Source organism: Tinamus guttatus, unplaced genomic scaffold (genome assembly GCF_059628265.1).
Source record: "Tinamus guttatus ecotype Peru unplaced genomic scaffold, ASM5962826v1 Tinamus_guttatus_pri_ptg000308l, whole genome shotgun sequence".
Classification (NCBI taxonomy): Eukaryota; Metazoa; Chordata; class Aves; order Tinamiformes; family Tinamidae; genus Tinamus; species Tinamus guttatus.
Genome location: NW_028288842.1, coordinates 5759045 through 5778464, shown reverse-complemented (window position 1 = coordinate 5778464; position 19420 = coordinate 5759045). Strand labels below are relative to the sequence as shown.

At 46.4% G+C, this 19420-nt stretch overlaps 2 protein-coding genes and 1 pseudogene across 3 annotated transcripts; 1 reads left to right on the top strand and 2 right to left on the bottom strand.

Moving 5' to 3' along the window:
* Positions 1 to 490: 490 nt before the first annotated feature.
* On the bottom strand, positions 491 to 6005 carry LOC104570176 (aldo-keto reductase family 1 member B1). Its single transcript, XM_010217174.2, has 8 exons — positions 5893 to 6005; positions 4906 to 4983; positions 4131 to 4253; positions 2415 to 2521; positions 2162 to 2243; positions 1668 to 1751; positions 822 to 904; positions 491 to 542 (listed from the first exon to the last, which is right to left on the bottom strand). Exons 1-8 carry the CDS (start codon positions 5914 to 5916, stop codon positions 500 to 502), a joined length of 624 nt encoding a protein of 207 aa, XP_010215476.2. The 5' UTR covers positions 5917 to 6005; the 3' UTR covers positions 491 to 499.
* Positions 6006 to 9845: 3840 nt separating this feature from the next.
* LOC148594016 (uncharacterized) lies at positions 9846 to 10658 on the top strand (annotated as a pseudogene).
* A 3113-nt stretch (positions 10659 to 13771) lies between these two features.
* LOC104570179 (aldo-keto reductase family 1 member B1) lies at positions 13772 to 18761 on the bottom strand. Of its 2 annotated transcripts, none has more exons than XM_088528448.1 (10): positions 18699 to 18761; positions 18319 to 18486; positions 17626 to 17742; positions 17126 to 17203; positions 16611 to 16733; positions 16010 to 16110; positions 15774 to 15855; positions 15426 to 15509; positions 14703 to 14785; positions 13772 to 13915 (listed from the first exon to the last, which is right to left on the bottom strand). In XM_088528448.1, exons 1-10 carry the CDS (start codon positions 18726 to 18728, stop codon positions 13873 to 13875), a joined length of 909 nt encoding a protein of 302 aa, XP_088384574.1. In that variant the 5' UTR covers positions 18729 to 18761; the 3' UTR covers positions 13772 to 13872. The 2 variants fall into 2 exon arrangements, with proteins under 2 accessions (XP_088384574.1, XP_088384575.1); XM_088528449.1 differs by having other exon boundaries at positions 15774 to 15852.
* Positions 18762 to 19420: the final 659 nt, after the last annotated feature.

Below are 19420 nucleotides of genomic sequence, written 5' to 3'. Positions count from 1 at the left end.
GATTTTTGTTCTTCTGCATTGCTGACAAATCCCAGAATCACAGAATGGCTGAGGTTGGAAGGGACCTCTAGAGATCATCTAGTCCAGCCCCCCTGCTCCAGCAGGGACACCCAGAGCAGTTGGCACAGGGTGGCATCCAGGCGTGTTTGAAGATCTCCAGAGAAAGAGACTTCACAGCCTCTCGCTGGACATCCTCTTTAGTCTATTGTGTTAATGCAAGATTGTGGTGGGGAGGGGGCAAGTATGAACTGGTAGTTTATAATCTTCATGTTTACTCCTTACTACTTACTTCCAACCCTATCTTGGTGCAGAATTTTTACAGTCTACATTTTTCTATTTAGAATGATTTCACCATTTCCTTCTTCAAAAGAAAAAAAAAAGGACCATCAAATCCTGTCTTCACTGGCAGGAGGAGGACAGTTAAAGTAAGAAAGCTAGATAAATGGAGAGGTTCAGAGCTAGAACAGACTTGAGGATATAGAGAAGGATACGACCATTCTCAATATTCCAGGTTGAAAGGGTACTCCTTGAGAGTTTTGCACCTGAAGAAAATAAGGAAAAAAAATATATTACTCATGCTTGAAATAAATGCTGCACTGGGTGCCTACAGAACCTTCCCTTGGAGGTTATAGATACTGTAATTACAGAATGAGCGTGTTTCAGATGTGTTTTCTTGGGCCATATGTGCCATTTGCACACTAAGGAAAACCCTCTTCTGTCATTTAGACATTCACCATTCTACACAGGGTGCATGTGTAGAAGCACTGTGCTTAGATTACTACAAACTTAAGGGTTTAGGGAAAAAAAATAACAGCCCTTACATGTGCATTGCAAAGGCTCTCCAGTTTCTGTTGAAGCTGAGAATAGTTTCCATATCCTCTTTAGTCAATTCAAAGTCAAATACCTAAGGGGAGAAACAGCTAGAGGTCATCTCTTAGAGCAAAACCAAAGATTGTGAGATTTACAAGATTCAAGAGCAAGTCCACGCTGGAGTGGTGCTGATTAGAAGCCATAGCCTCATGCAAGAGAGAAAGGTAGAAGTCTGCAGGCATTTCCAAGTCTCCACTGGCGGTGAGAGGGAAATGCACCCACACGCAACCCTGCTGCACATAATGTGTCAGCTGTTGTAAGAAGTTGGGTGAGCAGTTAGTGTTGCAGCACGCCTACATCTGCAGAGGTGACATATAGCTGTCCTACTCCAAAAGAACATCTAGAAGAATTCCTGTAACCCATTAATCCAAATATGTTACTTCTGACATTCATTGTCAACCAAGGACAGCTGAATTCAGAGAAGCAACTTGGCATTTAGACACCAAAACTATTTTCTTAGTGTTGGTTTGCCCTATATCAGACTTTTTTTCTCCCCAAGATAATGTACGTGGCCTCCATGTGAGTCCTGCCTGCTGATTCATGCACAAGCACCAGAACATAAAGCATCATGTAAGGTGATTATTAAGGTTACCAATGCTTTACTTCTGAGAGCTGAGTACAGTTCTGCTCTGTGAACTGCAGCTGCTAGATTAGCCCTCACTAGACATACAGAGAGAAAAAGCCCAGTCTTGTATGAAGAGGATTTGGGAAAGGTAAGAAAGGATCACTGTTTGCTCTGCAGGGGCAAGGACTGCCATCCCAGAAGTGCATCACCCAGGTTGCCTGTAATCACTCACCTTGGAGTTCTCCACAATACGCTGTGGTGTGACAGACTTGGGAATCACAACCACATTTCTCTGGATCTGAAACCGAAGGAGAATCTGCAAGAACATATTGATGGATCAGAGAAGAGGTCTTCTGTTCTGTAAGAAGCAGAGTCTGTTCCAATAGCATCTTGCTCTAAAGTAGAACTAACCCATTTCTGCAGAGACGCATTTCAAATCATTCCTGTACCCAAGGCCTAGGAAGCACTTCTAGAAGAGCAAAGAGGAGTAGTAAAGCCTGCAGAAAGGTCTCCTTTCTCCTCTCTCATCCACTTCTAGGAAAGTAAGAGAGTCCCTTTAAGGATGCACTGCAGGCCACAGAGGACACACCTGCTTTGCTACTGTACACCAGAGGAGGGCCAGAGCTCACAGGGAATGAAGATTTAGCCTTGTATCCACAGCCTGTAGCTTTCACACAGCTGTGTTCCAGGAGCCAATACCCTATTCCCTGTTCTACCTCTACTTACCTGTGCTGGGGTTTTGCTGTACTTGTCTGCAATCACTTTAATCTTGGGGTCATCCAGAATGGAAGGATCCTCTGGCTTAGCCCTGCATGGAGAACAGAAGGCCAGTGGTGAGAGACTCTCGTAGTAAGCAACCCCAACCTAGCAGCAGAAGACCATGTCTAGCTGAATGGGTGAAATTGTGCAATTGTAGTGTCAATGCTTTGAGTGTAAGTAAGTCATGCAATCTGCCTTACCGATTCCAAGGGAGTCTTACCAAGGCCTGTCTGGAGAGCCCAGAGGACTGTATGCTGTCACAGCAATTCCTTTGGAAGAGCAGTACTTGATCAGCTTCTCCTGGGTAAAGTATGGGTTACATTCAACCTGTCAACATAAAAGCACAGCGATCAACAGTGACAAAAATGCTGTAATTTGCTTCATGGATTATCTCCCAATCCAATTACTTTGTCCTAATTTGTCAGTCTCTATTGTATTATGCAGCCTTAGTTGTTTATGGCATCTATTTTCAGAATAAGTCTTCCTGCACCTTGGTATTTACTGTGAGGGAATAAAAGAGTTCCATACAGCCCATTCCTGGGTTCTTTATCACTTCAGAAAACATTCCGAAATTCCTCTAAGACTTCCGGGCCATTCAGTAAATATTCAGAAAAGATCAGCTTTTTATGTACTTTCATATACAATATTTAATGTAGGCTGAGATGAAGACAATATGTTTCATCTATTCCATTTTCCCTTTTTTCCTCTGCCCTTGTCATAAAACCCCCTTCCAAGGCTGTGTGAAAGGGTTCTATAGATATTTATAAGTTTGGATGTAGATATGTTTCTCTTCAGCCTGCTACTTTTGGCAACTCCATTTGCAGAGAAAGTGTGTGAAAGTTTCCTTAGAAATGATAAACTCTAGAGGCTAGCAGTCTTAGTGAATCATTAAGAACTACTGAACTCAGAGCTCTAAAAGATTGTTGTATCTGTAGAAAGCCTCTTGGATGAATAAATACTGACAACAGTTTAAAACTGCATCCAAGAGGTCAAGACTACAGAACTATGAATACATCCCCCTCCATACCATGACACAAGGCTCCAACTGAGGGATTTTCTGAACAGCCACCAGGAAGTAACTAGTGCCCCATTACATGCATGCCTTCTGCATAAAGGATTTAAGTTTACTAATTTACTCCAACTGGGTAGCTATACATGAATCATGCACAGAATTATGTGCATGCATGAGAGAATAAATGCATGTGAGCAGTTATCTGCCATCAATAATAGAATCAGGCAATTTATTACTAATAACAGATGAACAGCTGCAAGTGTTTTAACAAGTTATGTTTACAATTACTGTGTTCCACAACTTCATCCCCTATCAGGATACAGAAAATTTACAGCATCCTCATTTAACCCATCAGATATCAATAATCACAGAATCACAGAATCATAGAATGGTTAAGGTTGGAAGGGACCTCTAGAGATCATCTAGTCCAACCCCCCTGCTCCAGCAGGGACACCTAGAACATGTGGCACAGGGTGACATCCAGACAGGTTTGGAAGATCTCCAGAGAAGCAGCCTGTGCCAGGGCTCTGCCACCCTCACAGCAAAGTTGTTCTTCCTCACATGGAGATGGAACTGCCTGTGTTTTAATTTGTACCTATTACCCCTTGTCCTGTCACTGGTCACAACCAAGAAGAGTTTGGCCCCATCCTCTTTACATTCTCCCCTCAGGTATTTGTACATATTGATAAGATCCCCTCTCAATCTTCTCCAGGCTAAACAGGACCAGCTCACTTAATCTTTGCTCATACAGTAGAGGCTCCAGTCCCTTAATCATCACTCTATGAAGGATCCTCTCTAGAAGCTCCAAATCCCTCTTGTACTGGGGAGCCCAGAAATGCACCCAGTACTCCAGTGCAGCCTCACCAGAGCTGAGTAGAGGTGAATCCTCAAAGACCATTCACCTGCTGTAACATAGCAGCCTACCTGGTTATTTGCAGGCTTGTATTTCAGTCCTGGCTTGTTCAAGATTCTTTCAATCTGCTCATGGTTGAAGTTGGAGACTCCAATGGCTTTGACTAGGCCAGCATCCACCAGCTCTTCCATGGCCTAACACAAAAAGTCATTATCAGCAATGCCAGAAAAGGCCTTAAGAAGACATTCTTTCTGAGAGAGCTTACTTCCTTCATGAGAAGGATCAAAATAACGGCCTCATGATGCACAGAGTTCTTGACTCTCAGAGGGTAAAGGGGCCCCGGTATATTTGTGCCTTAATTCCCATCTCACCCCAGGCCAAAGCCTCAAGATTTCCTTGAGACTGTGGAAACTTACCCAGAAATTCCATGTGGAAAATATGGTTATTTGATAACCTGCTATTGTTCCAGAACTGGAGGGTAGAGTGCCCCAACTGTAGGCAGGATCACATCTTAAAATGTCTTTATTCCTGCAAAGTATGTTTGGACATTGCCCAAGAACTGTGTTACAGCTGCACTGAAGACAACTGTCTGGTTCTTAAGGTCAAACAAAGAACTTTATTTAGCTTTAGTCTGGGCTATGGCTCATCTGAAAGCAATAACACAGCTCATGGTAAGTGGTCAGCTCAACTTGAGCACATACATTTTGGAAAGCTACCTTATACTACTATAAGTTCTTTCCAACTGACTTTGCACCCATGAGACAATTGTGCGACTTCTGAATGTAATGAAAACGTGGAAAAGACTGAGGACAGAAAAGATCATTCTCCCACAGTGGCAGAGCTTACCTCCCACGTATGTAGAATATCTGTGTTGCTGGGTATAGGCACGCCTTGGTCATCTCTTGGAAACAGCTCCTCTCCTGCCTGTCAGTGACAGAAAATTGTTGAAATACTCTGTTGGATGCTAGCTAAAGGCTTTGACAGATGAGAACATTGATAGCTTACATATATTGTCCAGAAAAGGAGACTAATACATTTTCTTGCCTATGTTCTTCAGTCATTTCTTTTTTCATTCATGCAGGGTTATGAAATTTTTGCTAGTTACTATTCCCAGTAGAGATAGTAATATGCAATTACAGTTTCACTTGATGGCTTCATCCACCTGAAGTTAACTACAAGTCTGAAAGTGCAAAAAGCAGTTGAGGATCTCCTAAGGAAAAGGTAGGATGGAAATTTGAATCAGGCTGTAGCAGAAAGAAAAGGCTAAGAGCAGAAACAGTTAAACTGAGACAGTAGCTAATTTGAAGTACATGCAATCTGACAAAGTCTGATAGCAAAAAGCCCCACCTTTTGAATTGCACAATCTGCAGAACAACAGTAAAGTCTGACAGCAAAGGTCAGCTGCACTGTATTGAGTACTCAGTGATAAAAAGAGAGAAGTGGAAATCAGAAACATTTTCTCCTGTTCTGTGATTCTGTAACATTCAGAAGAAAGATTTTCTGCCAGGGAGTGAAATACAGGCCTCTGTCCCACCACCATGAGGGAGCTAAGGCCTTGCCAGAGGAGCATACCTAGGGTTTGCAAAGAAAACGCAAGCAGTACTTGCAGCTGAGAGATCTGCCCCTGCTTTTAGGTCTGCCTCTCCCTGGATCAGAAGGGCAGAGAACATTGTATAAGCAGCACACTTGGAGGCAGCGATCAATATCTGCTTCTGAATGAGCAACACTAGAGCACACGCGGACACCTGATAACCATTGATTGAAAGAGCTACAAACATAAAGTGGCTTGAAGAGCTCTCCCAGAGGGAAAGCCCGGGGCTTTCTGGTATGTACCTTCAACCCCATGGGCCAGTGCATGAGGTAGAGATCCAAGTAATCCAGTTTCAGGGCATCAAGAGTCTTCTGGCAGGCTCCCTTCACCAGAGTCTTCTCGTGGAACGTACACCACAGCTAGAGACAGAAAGCCAAGGCCCACAGTGACCTCCTGCTAAGTGAAAGCTCTCAGGTGATCTCCTGAACAGGAGACAAGCTTTCTAGCTTCTTTGGCTGCCAGTGTGGAATTAGGTCTTCCTATTGCGCTTCAAGTGGAGCTGTTCTGTGAGCAGAAATGTCCCATGACATCAAAATTGTTATATTTGGTGGCAGCACATGGACTGAGTTTGTAATAAACCCAAACACTAACCTTTTTCCATTTGTTAAAGCCTTTAAGATACAACTTTGCAATGCAGACATTCGTTAAAGGGTTCTCTTCAAGGTAACAATCAGTTTCAGTGATGAGGTTAATACTGCATTTCCTCCATAAGAGAAAGCATACCTTTTCTGGGACATTTGAGCTTTGTCACATGCAAACTCAGAATGTGGAGCATAAACTATATATCTCTATATAGGATGAGATAAAGCCAGAAGCTTTCATGAGTATTGACCTGAACTTTGTTCTATTTTGCTCCATGCGTTATCACAGTTTCTCTCTCATTCTTTAGTTTCCTCCTACAGACAGGCTCTGTGCAAAGCAGGTCTCCCTTCTGTAGATCCTATGGCACGAAATCCCTACCTTGCTGACGATAAAGAGATCCTCTCGCTTCACAACACCATCTTTGATTTTCTGCTGGATCCCTTCCCCAACCTCCTGCTCATTTTGGTACACATAGGCACAGTCAAAGTGGCGATATCCAGCATCGATAGCAGCCATCACTGCAGCTGATACTTCCCCAGGTGGGGACTGGAGAAAAAAAAAATAGAAAAGGAAAGGAAAAGTTGATATCCTAAGACAAAACATACAGGCTTTTTCCTTCCTAAAAGAAATACAAACAATGGGGATTTAAGAGGAATTCTTGCATGCACTGTTCTCATACTATATTCATATGAAACAAAGTCCCGTTCCCATGCAGGGCTCAGCCCAGAGGCCAGGTAGAGCAGAGGCCCCAAACATCTGGACAGTTCTCCAGAGCTGGATCAGGAAGAAATGAGTTTTGCATCGGAGCTCTGCGCTGCCTCTCTGCTAGCGCTCTGCTTCCCAGCAGGAGAAGCAGGTGGCAGCTGTGCAGCTGGGAGGATCTTTGTGTGGCCTCGGTCACTGTGCAGAGCATAGCAAAGTGCATCTCCGCTCCTCCCCTCCGTGCACCCCACCTCTAAGCCAAACACCACCTTGGCTGCTGCTTTCAGAGAGCTCCAAGAGCCTCTCACAGAAGAACTGCAAGAACACCGTGTTCCAACACCTGCTTTCAGACGCTGCATGGATCACTGATTTTGCAGTTCACATCAACAAAGCAAATCCCTTCAGCAGAACCTCCTTGACACGTGTGAATTGGCCTTTGAGGCAGTATCTAATTACTGGGCAATTCAAAGTAACCTCATCCTGGGGTTTTAGGTTATACAGCACCGAGCCTGCACTCACACCACAGATGAGCTAAACTCATCGGAGCGGCGGAAAGAGACAGGGCAACCACAGTGAGGGCTGCAGGACAGAATCGGCACCACACATAGGGCTGCTTTCCCCTCCCAGGGCTGCCGCCATTCCCGCCAAGAGCAAGGGGCCCCAGGAGGCTGCTGTTACCTTCCAGGTGCCCAGGCCCAGGAGGGGCATCCGCGTCCCACCACTCAGCTGTATGTAGGTTGCCATCTCCCCGGAGTGCGGCAGGCGCCTCCTGCACAGCCCTTTAATAGCTGCCGGGATGGGATAGGTCGGGTTGGGACCGCCCTCTCGGGCCAAGTCCCATGGAGGGCGTTACACAGAGATGTGAGGTATTTAAAAACGAATAACAGATGCCCTGCAATCATCTGTCCTGGGAGGCAGGTGGTGCAGTGCTGCAGGGAAGCTTCCCAGTGTGGGCTGTGGTATAGAGGGATGTGACATGGTTCCCCCTAGGTATTGCCCATGGTGGCAGGAGGCAGCACCAGAAATGGTCAGACTTTGTACAGCAGTGATTCAAAAGCAGCGCGGCATCATGAGAGGTGTGAAAGGTCGCCAAGCCCTGCTGCATGGCCAGGAAGAGACGATTTTCTGTCACTGAGAGGAGCCTGTGTCTGTTTTCTCCTGAGTCTGTTTTTTGCAGGGAGAGGTTTTGAAGGTTTTGTGATCCTGCGGTAAGGAGCTGGTCAGAGTGTGTGAAGACCAAAAATGAGGCTTGCTGGAGAACCCAGTTGAGGAAAGTAATTTGGCTTCCTTCTCCTCAGATACTTGAGTGGTCTTGGGCCCTGCGGCCTGCTCATGTTCTCCTCCCAAAGTGTGTATAGTTTTCCCTGATGATTTCTTGTCTGAGAGATGTTTCTACATGCTTTCATAAGATGTCAGGCAGAAGATTCACATTTTGCTGTGCTGTTTGCTCAGGCAAGAGGAAAGCAACTGTCAGGAACTTTAATCTAAGACGACCAATCAAAAGAACAGCAAGCACTGCCTTTGTTATTTTTGCTGCTTGTACATGATAGGTAATATTTAGCAGTTCTCTGCAGAAGCATGAAAAATGCCTCCGCCTCAATCCCTCTACTGTGTGTTCTGCCAAGCCCTGGGGTTGCATGTTCTATTCTTTCTGAAGCTTTTGTAGAAATACCTACATGACATTATCTCTGAAAATATTATGTATTTGAGTTGTAGATATCTAAGAATATTATGCATAACACAGCAGTGTGATGAAGCAAAGAACAAAGTATTTGTATGTTTCTTTTTTTTCCTGTGGTCCATTAATGACAAGAAGCCTCAAGATGCAGGGTGGCTGCATGTGTCATATCTGCCTCATAACCACAGGAGACTGCAGGTCAGATTTTGTTCAAGGATTACTTTAAAGCAAAGGAGCTTTTTTGTTCTTTTGTTTCAGACAGAAGACTTCTAACCTACATTCTTTTACATTTGTCACAGGGTAAAGGGATTTTGAGGCAACATTAACCTGGTAAGCAAAATTTATTCTGTGGACCAGGGAATGGATAGGCTGTATCGCGGCAAGTTTCACATTTGCATTCACACAGCATTACAGTTAACTGCAATTCCTAGCCCGAGCCCAGCCCGGAGGAAACTCAGCACTCGTTCAGACCCATCTCCATGTCGGTAGTGACTCAGCATAAACACGAAGCAGTTCCACCTTATCTCCTCTGCTTCCTTCCTTTGGATTTCTGTGTAATACTGTTTCCCCCAGTCCCCGTTATTATGCTTTTCTATGGCCAGAGGTCAGCACAGGCTACCAGGAAGCCAGGTATGATCAATAGCACAGTGCTGGCTATAGTGACAGCTCCACTAGGGTATTCCAGTTACTGTACGAGCATCCATGAAAGCAGGCAGACCAAAGGCAGGACGCGCCGCCAGCGCCAGGCGGCGCTCAGGCAGCGCGGGCGGCGCCAGCAGGGACGCCGGCCCAACGGCCGCGCCCAACGGCCGCCCAACGGCCGCCCAACGGCCGCCCCCAGGAGCGCGGCGAACGGCGGGCAAACGGGACGTGCCGCGGCGGGTGGCGCAGGTAGGAAACGCAATCAGCGTCCGGCAGAGAGTTCCTGAGAGAACTGCACTGTGGCAAATACTCATTGGAGGGACGTGTCAACACTTGCCAAAAAGGAGGTGGGGACTCAGACTGACCTTCCAGAAAAGCATGCAGCCGTGCCGGTGTCAGGATGCAGGGAGCGCCAAAGCTTGACACCTCCTCTGGACAGCTGTAAGGATGACAATTGTGTGAAATGGGAGCAGGTGGAAGATCTGCGCTGCATGGGGGCAGAGCTACGAGAGGAGGTGGAAGAGCTGAGAAGCAGCTGGGGGTCATAGAGGGAGATAGACTGGTGGTGCCAGGCTCTGGCCTCTGAAGAACATGAGCAAGGACCAGGAAGTCCCGAACAACAGCAAAGGAATACAGAATCCATCCACCAGCCAACACAAGGCAGAAGATACCAGGACAAAAATGAATGGAAAAAAGTCCAGACTTCAGGTGGCAGGAGAAATCCTTCTTCCCCCATCTCACCCTACCAGGTCCCCTGATGCAACAGGTACAAAGCTCTGGAGGATGAAGGGCAATCAATGGATGGTGAAGGTAAGAATGCCTTTCCTCCAAAAACATTGGTACCTTCAGAAAGGCCAACCTCCTGCACTGTGACCACCTGCAGGAGGAAAAAAAAAGGCGGGTTATAGTCATGGGGGATTCCACAATAAAGGGGACAGAAGGTCTGATACACAGAAGGGACCCTTCTCAGAGGGAAGTCTGCTGCCTTCCTGGGGCCCGGGTTAAGGACATCGCCAGGAAACTTCCCAGCCTGGTTTGACCCATGGACTATTACCCCTTGCTTGCCCTTCATGTGGAGGGAGAGGAAGTGGCAATGTGTAGTCTGAAGGCAATCAAAAGGGACTTTAGGGAATTGGGTCAGATGATCAGGAACTTGGGCATGCAGGTCATCTTTTCTTCTGTTCTCCCCGGTCTTGACAGCAATATGAAAAGGAACAGGAGGATACAGTCTGCTAACACATGGCTCCTTGGTGGTATCATCACCTAAACTTTGGGTTTTTCAGCAACAGGAAGCCTTGTATGTCACCAGGGATGCTGGCATCAGATGGGATTCATCTTTCCCAAAGCGGGAAGAGGTTCCTTGGTCATAAGCTAGCAGGGCTCATTAATAAGGCTTTAAACTAGATTCAGCAGGAACGGGGAGTATCATCAGGGATGCTGGTGATAAGTTAGGGGGTGGCATACCGTACCATTCATTCCAGCTTAACACCAGAGCCAGGAAAGGATGCCTGAAGCCTAGAAAGGGAACACAGCAAAACAGGAGAGTTGCTGAAGGTCGTATAGTTGAGTTACAGTTACAGCTGTCCCAGCTAGAAAGAGGGGCACACTGGGAGCCCGACTCAAATACCTCTGTGTAAACGTACGCAGCATGGGGAATAGACAAGGGGAATTGGAAATGCATGTGTGATTGCAGGGCCATGATCTCATCCCAGTTATTGAGACATGGTGGGACAGCAGGAAGGATAGGCCAGGAAGGCGAGGTGGCAGAGTTGTTCCTTATGTGAGAGAGCAACTGGAATGTATGGAGCTCTGCCTAGGACAGACTCAAGTGTGACTCAAGAGCCTGTGCGTGAGGATTAAAGGGCAGGCCAACAGGGGGGACACTGTTGTGGGTGTTTACTACAGGCCTCCTGACCAGGAAGAAAAAGTGGACGAGGCTTCTACGGGCAGCTGCAAGAAGCCTCACAACCACAGGCCTGTGTGGCTGTTGTCTGCAGGGAAGACTACACAGCTAGGAACAAACAGTTCAGGAGATTCCTGCAGAACATTGCAGATAACTTCTTGATGCAGGTGATAAGCCAAATGAGGTTCAACAAGGCCAAGTGCCAGGTGCTGCACTTTGGTTGCAACAACCCCATGCAGCACTACAGGCTTGGGGCAGAGTGGTTGGAGAGCTGCACGGCAGAAAAGGATCTGGGAGGGTTGGTCAACAGCTGGCTGAACATGAGCCAGCAATGTCCCCAGATGACCAAGAAGGCTAACAGCCTCCTGGCTTGTATCAGGAACAGTGTAGCCAACAGGACCAGGGAAGTGATCATTCCCCCGTGCTTGGCACTAGTGAGGCCCCAGCTCAAATTTGGGCCCCTCAGTACAAGACATCGAGGTGCTGGAGCATGTCCAAAGAAGGGCAACAATGCTCATGAAGGGGCTGGAGCACAGACTTTATGAGGAGTGGCTGAGGGAACTGGGTTATTTGGTCTGGAGAAGATGAGGCTCAGGGGAGACCTTATCGCTCTCTACAACTACCTGAAAGGATCTCTTCTCTGAAATAACCACCATAAATAGGACAGGAGGAGATCATAGAATCATAGAATCCTTAACGTTGGAAGGGATCTTTAGAAATTATCTAGTCCAACCCCCTTGCACATGAGCACGTGGCACAGGACTGCGTCCAAGTGGGTTTTGAAGATCTCCACAGAAAGAGACTCCACAACCTCTCTTAGCAACCTGTTTCAGTGCTCTGTCACCCTCACTGGTAAGAAATTTTTCCTTAAGTTCCTGTGGAACTTCTGGTGCTTCACTTTGTGGCCATTACCTCTAGTCCTGTTGGTGGCCACCACTGAAAAGAGGCCACCCCCATCCTCCTCATTCCCTTGAGGTATTGATATACATTGATCAGGTCACCTCTCAGCCTTTTCCAGGCTGAACAGGCTAGGAAACTCTCAGCCCCAAGTTGTGCCAGAGGATGTTCAGGTTAGACATTAGGAAAATATTCTACACGGAGAGTAGAATCGGAACAGGCTGCCCAGGGGAGGTGGTGGAGTCACCATTCCTGGGCATGTTCAAGAAACATGTAGATGACACACTTAGGGACATGGTTTAGCAGGCATGGTGTTGAAGGGCTTATGGTTAGACACAGTGATCTTGAAGGTCTTTTCCAACCATAATGACTCTATGAACAAGCCTTTACGCTTGTACTCGTTGCGTTGGTTGCCACTGGGTTGCTTTGTACTCAGCCAAGCACATTAGGGGAACATGCAGTGTGGCCAGAAATTTAACCACAGGTACCTTTGGGTCTGACCATCCCAGTAGATTGGGCTGAGGTTCCTATAAGGCAATTTTCTTCTAAACGACTATGCTGTTACTATAGTCTCATTCACTCAAACACATCTCAGGCCCCAAAAGCCACTGTAGCCTTACGAGGCTTACCTGCATCCTGGAGGAAAAAGGAGTAGCTGAAACAACACTGCTAAGCTGAAGTCATTAAGTGGATCACATGAAGGATAAGCTTTATCAGGGGAAGCTTTACACATGCAGAATTATAGTGAGCTGAAACGTATCCCACTTACCACTTCAGAGAGTCCACGCAGCCTAGCATAGAGGGAACATCACTTGCTCCAATCCCTCTGGATCTGGCTCTGGCCAACAGCTTTGCACCAATGCTTCACAGTTCCACACTGTACCCTTTGCTTCTCCACTGTATCAGACATATTCACTGCAGTGTTTCCCCCAGCTCCTTTACTGTTGGCTTTATTCTAAACAACTGTCAGCCCAGGCCACTAATCAGATCAGTCTACAATAATATCACAGTATGATTTCTATCAGTTTTCAGTATTGCGCTCCTGTTGCCTGTATCAAAGGTCACCCCATCCAAGTGACACTTGGCAATGTAATGTCAGCCAAATGTTTTTGCACTGCGTTATTCACCTGAGTAAATGGTTAACACAAGCTTTGCACTCTGATTTGTCAATACTCACATCCCCAGAAGCACACAACTTCTATACCGTTGGTAATCTGACCATTTTTGGTTTGGAGAGAATGCAAACACCATTCTCTGTTCAGTTTTGATATGTAAATTGAAGTTTGGTTAAAATAAGGACTTAATATATTGAGTCTGTGTGAATTGCAGGTCCTAACGCCTTTCCCACTTACTTTTCCTCAAAAACACGTTTCGGGTTGTGCCTATACTGAAGTATGCAGTTGTTTCACTTTCAGACAGTGATGATGTAGTTCAAATTATTCTTCCAGATGGATCTTTCTCCTGTTCTTACATATCCTGACCCTGCAACCTTAAGTAGTGGTAATGCAAGACAAATGCTAAACACCAACCAGCAGTTTGGAGCATTTCCATGTTTTCCGCTTAGTGTTTCTAGCCAGGCAAAGACATTTATTGAATGAGCAGAGAATTTTAATAGCCCGCATTTTCTTCTTTAGAACAATTTTATTATACCCTTCTGCCAAAGAAGGAAGACAAAACAGTCACTAGGTACAGGTGCTGTGTCTTTGCTAGCAGCAGCAGGACTGATACAGCAGGCAAGCTGTGGAGTGGACAGCTCTAGGCCACAGTAAAGGCATGTTAGACCCCAGGGGGCTGGAGGAGATCAGGATAAAGCTGTCCTCAGTATTCCGCGTTGAATGGGTATTCCTTGTGAGTTTTGCACCTGAAGGGTATCAGAGAGGAGAGATTATTCACATGCCTGAAATAAATTCTATGCAGAGATGTACTGGATGCTTAGAGGAACCACACTATATAACCATATAACTAATTTACTTTTGGTGTGAAAATAGTGCGTGTTACCAGTGAATTCCCAAGTCCTTTTCTGTTATTCAGACACTAGCTATTCAAAGGTGGTATGACCAAGTTCCTTTATAAATAAAAGTATCAGTTCACTGTTTACTGCCTGAAATACAGTTTCCATGGCCTTTCTGGGGCAAATATGGATTCTGTATCCATATTTGGATACAGCCCTCCAAGGTGTCTATCTGCAAGCATTTGTTCCTCATATTGCACTTCAGGCAGTCATTCCCTCCCACAACCTATGAAAAAACTGCCTTCAGTTTTTATAACAAATTTGATAAAAAGGAAAGTGACAGTAAATTCAAGCCTGCCATACACTCATGGCTAATATGACATAGCCAAAATAATCAATTACAATTTTTCTGTTGGAATTCCAGTTACAGAAAGTTTCCTGGAGAAGTCAAGTGAATATATAGCAAGACTTATGCTCATCATTTTGTCAATAAAGTGAAAATACAAAAAAAATCCCATTGTATTATGTTTTAAGGTTAACCATCTGTAATTTGAGCTAAGGACTTCAAACTATGCCTCAAAGCTTCAAAATAGTCAAAGTAGCTTCAAAATCATACCTGGGAGTTTAAGCACAAAGTTTCCTGTAAAGAATACTCAGAATTCAACTCAGAAGAGTTGAAAAACAAGCTGTCACTCACATGATCATTTCACAGATTCTCCAGTTTCTGTTTAAGCTGAAAATGGCTGCCATCTCCTCTTTAGTCAGTTCAAAGTCAAACACCTAACAGGAGAAACAGCTAGAGGTCATCTCTTGGAGAAACTCAAAGATTTGAGATTCACAAGATTAAAAAGCAAGTCCACACTGGAGGGGTGGTGGTCAGAAGTGATGGCCTCATGCAAAAAGGAAAGTGAAACTAAGTCTATAGGCATTTCCAAGACTCCACTGGCAGAGGGAGATCACTTCCTTTCCCCCTGCCCAAGTTACAGGCAATGTCTGCTGTTCTAAGAAGCTGTGATGGCGGTTAGTGTTGCAGCACACCTTCATTTGTGAAGGCTTTGACCTGTCCTACTCCAAAGGAATACTGGAAGAGTTTTTGTAACCTGTTAATCCAGATAGGTTACGTCTGAAATCCTGATGTCCAGTGTCAATCAGGGATATTTGAACTCACAAAGGAGCATCATGTAAGGTGACTGCTAAGGTTACCCACACTGTTTCCAGCAGCTCTGCTCATTTCTGCTCTGTGAACTGCAGCTGCTAGTTTAGCCCTCACTAAACCTCAGGTAAAGTTGCAGAGAGAAAAAGCCAGCTCCTCCTGGGTGAAGAGGATTTGGGAAGGGTAAGAAAGGATCACTACTTTCTCTGCAGGGGCAGGGGCTGCCATTCCTAAAGAGCAGCGCCCAGGTTGCTTGTAATAACCCACCTGGGAGTTCTCCACAATACGCTGTGGTGTGACAGACTTGGGAATTACAGCCACATTTCTCTGGATCTGAAATCGAAGGAGAACCTGCAAGAACAGACCATTGAGTCAGACAGCAGATGTCTCTGATGTATTAGAGGCTTAGATCGTATTGCCAGAAGAGCAAAGAGGGAGATGGTAGTACGCGCAAGGTCTCCGTTCTCTTCTCCCATCCAACCTGCATTGCTACAAAACATCACAGAAGAGAGCCATGTTTCACATGGTAGAGTTTAACACACACCATTCCCTCGAGCACAGTTTCCTTACAGCTGTGCCTCAGGAACCAGTACCCACTTTACTGCTCTTGCCTACCTGGGCTGGGGTTTTGTTGTGCTTGGCTGAAATCTCTTTAATCTTGGGGTCATCGAGAAGTACGTCAGAGGAGCCTTCACTTCTACTGAGGAAAAAAAAGAAAGGGCAGGCCTCTGCACAAAGATTCTACCCAAAAGAGTTAGAATTGCATGCACACATCCACACCAGTGCTTATTCAGTTTGTCTGAAGGCCTCAAGCTTAATAAGTACTAACTCACTTGTAGATTGGAAGTTACCTGTCAGGGCGTCCAAGGGGACAATATGCTGTCACAGCAATCCCTTTGGACTGGCAATAGTTGATCAGCTTCTCCTGGGTAAGGTATGGATGGCATTCAATCTGCCAACACAAGAGCAGAGACTGGTAGTGGCTGAAAAATTGCCGTGCTGCTCTACTCCAATTACACACTGCCTTCATCATAGCTTGTGCAATAACACAAAGCTATAATGCTGCAGGGTGCCAAGTTTAAAGTACATAAGGATTTAGCATAATTTTGCTGAACGGATTAAAAAAATGGTTGAATACAACCACAGGATCAGGGCTTGTCTCTGTATTCGTTATTCTTTAAAAAAACAGAGAAAAAGAAAATAAGAAAGAAAACCTATACAACTGTTCCAGCATATGACAACAGTGGTTCAGCAAATTCAAATCCAAAAAAAACAAGGAAACATCCTGGGAGCTTGTATTGCCTACGGTGGGATTTAGAGAAACTACTGCATCCACTCCATTCTCTCTTTTTCTAAATCCTCATTTGACTGTAATCAGATCTTGATAATCCTTGATGCGCATTCACTCATAATCCTTGAGGAGCATTCACCTGCTGTAGTATAGCAGCCTACCTGGTTATTTACAGGCTTGTGCTTCAGCCCCGGCTTGTTCAAGAGTCTCTCAACCTGCTCATGGTTGAAGTTGGAGATTCCAATGGCTTTGACCAGACCAGCATCCACCAGCTCTTCCATGGCCTAACACAGAAAGGGCAGCAAAGTCGTCATCAGAAGTACCAGACGAGGCCTGAAGAAGAGATTCCTCTTGATATGGCTTACTTCAGTTCATGAGAAGGACCTAAATGATTATTTGGACAAGCAAAGGCTGCCCTTGATTCTCTGAGAAAAATAGGAACACTGGTGCATACAAGCTAAGCCTCCCTCAAGGCTCACCCAAGACTTAAGTCTCATTCTCTGAGGCTGCAGAACTTACAAAATATCATGTGGAAAACAATAACGAACTTTTGTTCCATTGAATCTTTCCGGTAATTCTGCATCCATGAGACAATTCTTCAACTGCTGAAAGTAATGAGAACATGGGAAAGACTGAAGGACAGAAAACATCCTTCTCCCACGGTGGTTCAACTTACCTCCCATGTATGCAGAATATCAGTGTTGCTGGGTATTGCCATGCCTTTGTCATCTGTAGGAAGCAGCTGCTCTCCTGACTGGTAGTACAAGAGAAAACTGCTTGAAACAATCTGTTTGGAAGCTAGCTTAATGTTGTGACGGCTTATGCCTATGACAAAAAAAGAAAAAGTCTAGTGCAGAACATATGTATACTTATTTTTGTCTACATTCTTTGGTTACTCCACATGAAGAAGAAATGAGTTATGGCACTTTTTTTTCCAGCAACTAACCAATGAAGACAGTTAGTTCCATCACAGTCAACAATGTGATGGGTCACCAAAATACGTTTTGTACTTTGGGGAGACAAAACATGCCACTTGTGTGGAAGTGCAGATCCAATGCTGATACACACAAGAAATACTGATCTTTTTTGGCTGGAGCAACAGCTGAACTGTAAAGCACTTGCAAAGTGCCAGCTGTAAGAGACAGCAGTTCTAAGACAATATTGTTTACACCATACCTTCAACCCCATGGGCCAGTGCATGAGGTAGAGATCCAAGTAATCCAGTTTCAGGGCATCAAGAGTCTTCTGGCAGGCTCCCTTCACCAGAGTCTTCTCGTGGAATGTGCACCAAAGCTGGAGACAGAAAGCCAAGGCCCATAATGACCTCTCGCTAAGTTAAAGCTCTCAGATGCTCTCCTGAACAGCAGAAAAGCTTTCTAGCTTCTTTGGCTGTCAACATGGACTTAGGTCTTCTAATGGTGCCTGCTCTACCAGCAGTTAGACCATGATAGTAAGCGCAGTATGTGCCATAGCAATGCACACATTTGAACGCAGCAGCAATTCGCTTCCGTTTGTTCACTCATCACTTAAAGACACTGACTGCAAGGTCAGATTTTGGGTAGAAGAGGACAGTCTTCTGTCAGACCTAACTTCATAAGTTTCTTGCAATGTATTTAGCAGGTAAATCTGTAAGCACACGATACAAACCACACAGAAAATCTGAAGCAGGTGTTTAGCAACGCAAGAAGTAACTTCAGAACCCAGCTTAATGTAGAGTTTAATAAGCAAGATAAAGAAAATCCACAGCTTTCCTGGGACACGTACTGAGCCCCTGCTTTGGGCAGGATGCCGAGAGCCACGGGGTGGTGGGGGCTGCCCCCGCTCCACGCTGCCCCGGGTGGGAGGCTCCCGCGGGTGCCCGGTGCCCACCTTGCTGACCACGAAGAGGTCCGGCCGCGCCACGGCGCCCTCGGCGATCTTGCGCCGGATCCCTTCGCCCACCTCGCGCTCGTTCTGGTACACGTACGCGCAGTCGAAGTGGCGGTAGCCGGCGTCGATAGCGGCCATCACCGCCGCCGCCACCTTCCCCGGGGGAGACTGAAATTAAATATGTATATATGGTTTATAGTAGAATAATATATATTTTTCCAATAATAACAACAAACGACACGGCCAACGCAGCGCGGCTGGACGCACACACGCGGTGGGGGCGGGGAGCGCTGCCCGCTACCCCTATCGACCTCCGCACTGCGGGCGCCCCCCGCGCCGCCCCGCTCGGCTGCGGCCTCCGCGGGACCTCCCACCGCTACCTTCCAGGTGCCCAGCCCCAGCAGCGGCATCCGCGCCGCGCCGCCCAGCCGCACGCAGCTCGACAGGGACATGGACGTGGATGTGGACATGGATGTGGATGTGGACATGGCCGTGGATGTGGACATGGCCGCCGCCGCGGCCGGAGGGGACCGCCCCCCGGCCCCGCAGAGTGGTAGCACCCGCCCCGTCGTCCCCGCATGGCTGCAAGCGGCCAATCACCGCGCCGGGCCTGCCCCTCTCGGGGCGCGACCCAATCATGGCGGCCACCGGGAAAGCCACAAGGCCCGCGCGGTTGCCATGGGAGAGCTGCGGTGGAAGGAGCCACCGGCGCAGGGGGGTGTGGGCGGGCCGCGCCTCGCGTCGCTTGAGCGATGCGGGGGTGCGCTGCAGCCAGCAGGAAAGGGCAGGCGGTGTGAGGGCGAGTTGGGAAAAAAGCTGTTCTGGACGTGTAAAATGGCAGGGGACAACAACAACAACAACAAACCTGCCTTTTGACGGGCGCCACTGGGATTGCACTGTCCCCTTGCCTGTAGCCAAGTGCAACACGGCATTTCAGAATTAAAAAAAAAAACCAAAACAGGAGTGTGGAAATAAGTGGCAGGTGCCTTGTAATCTCGTGTCGGGAATTTAATTCTCATTCTGGCATCGGCACAGTCCAAGTAGCAGTATCCAACATCGATAGCAGTCATCAGTTTTACATCACAGCTTTTACATTCGCTGG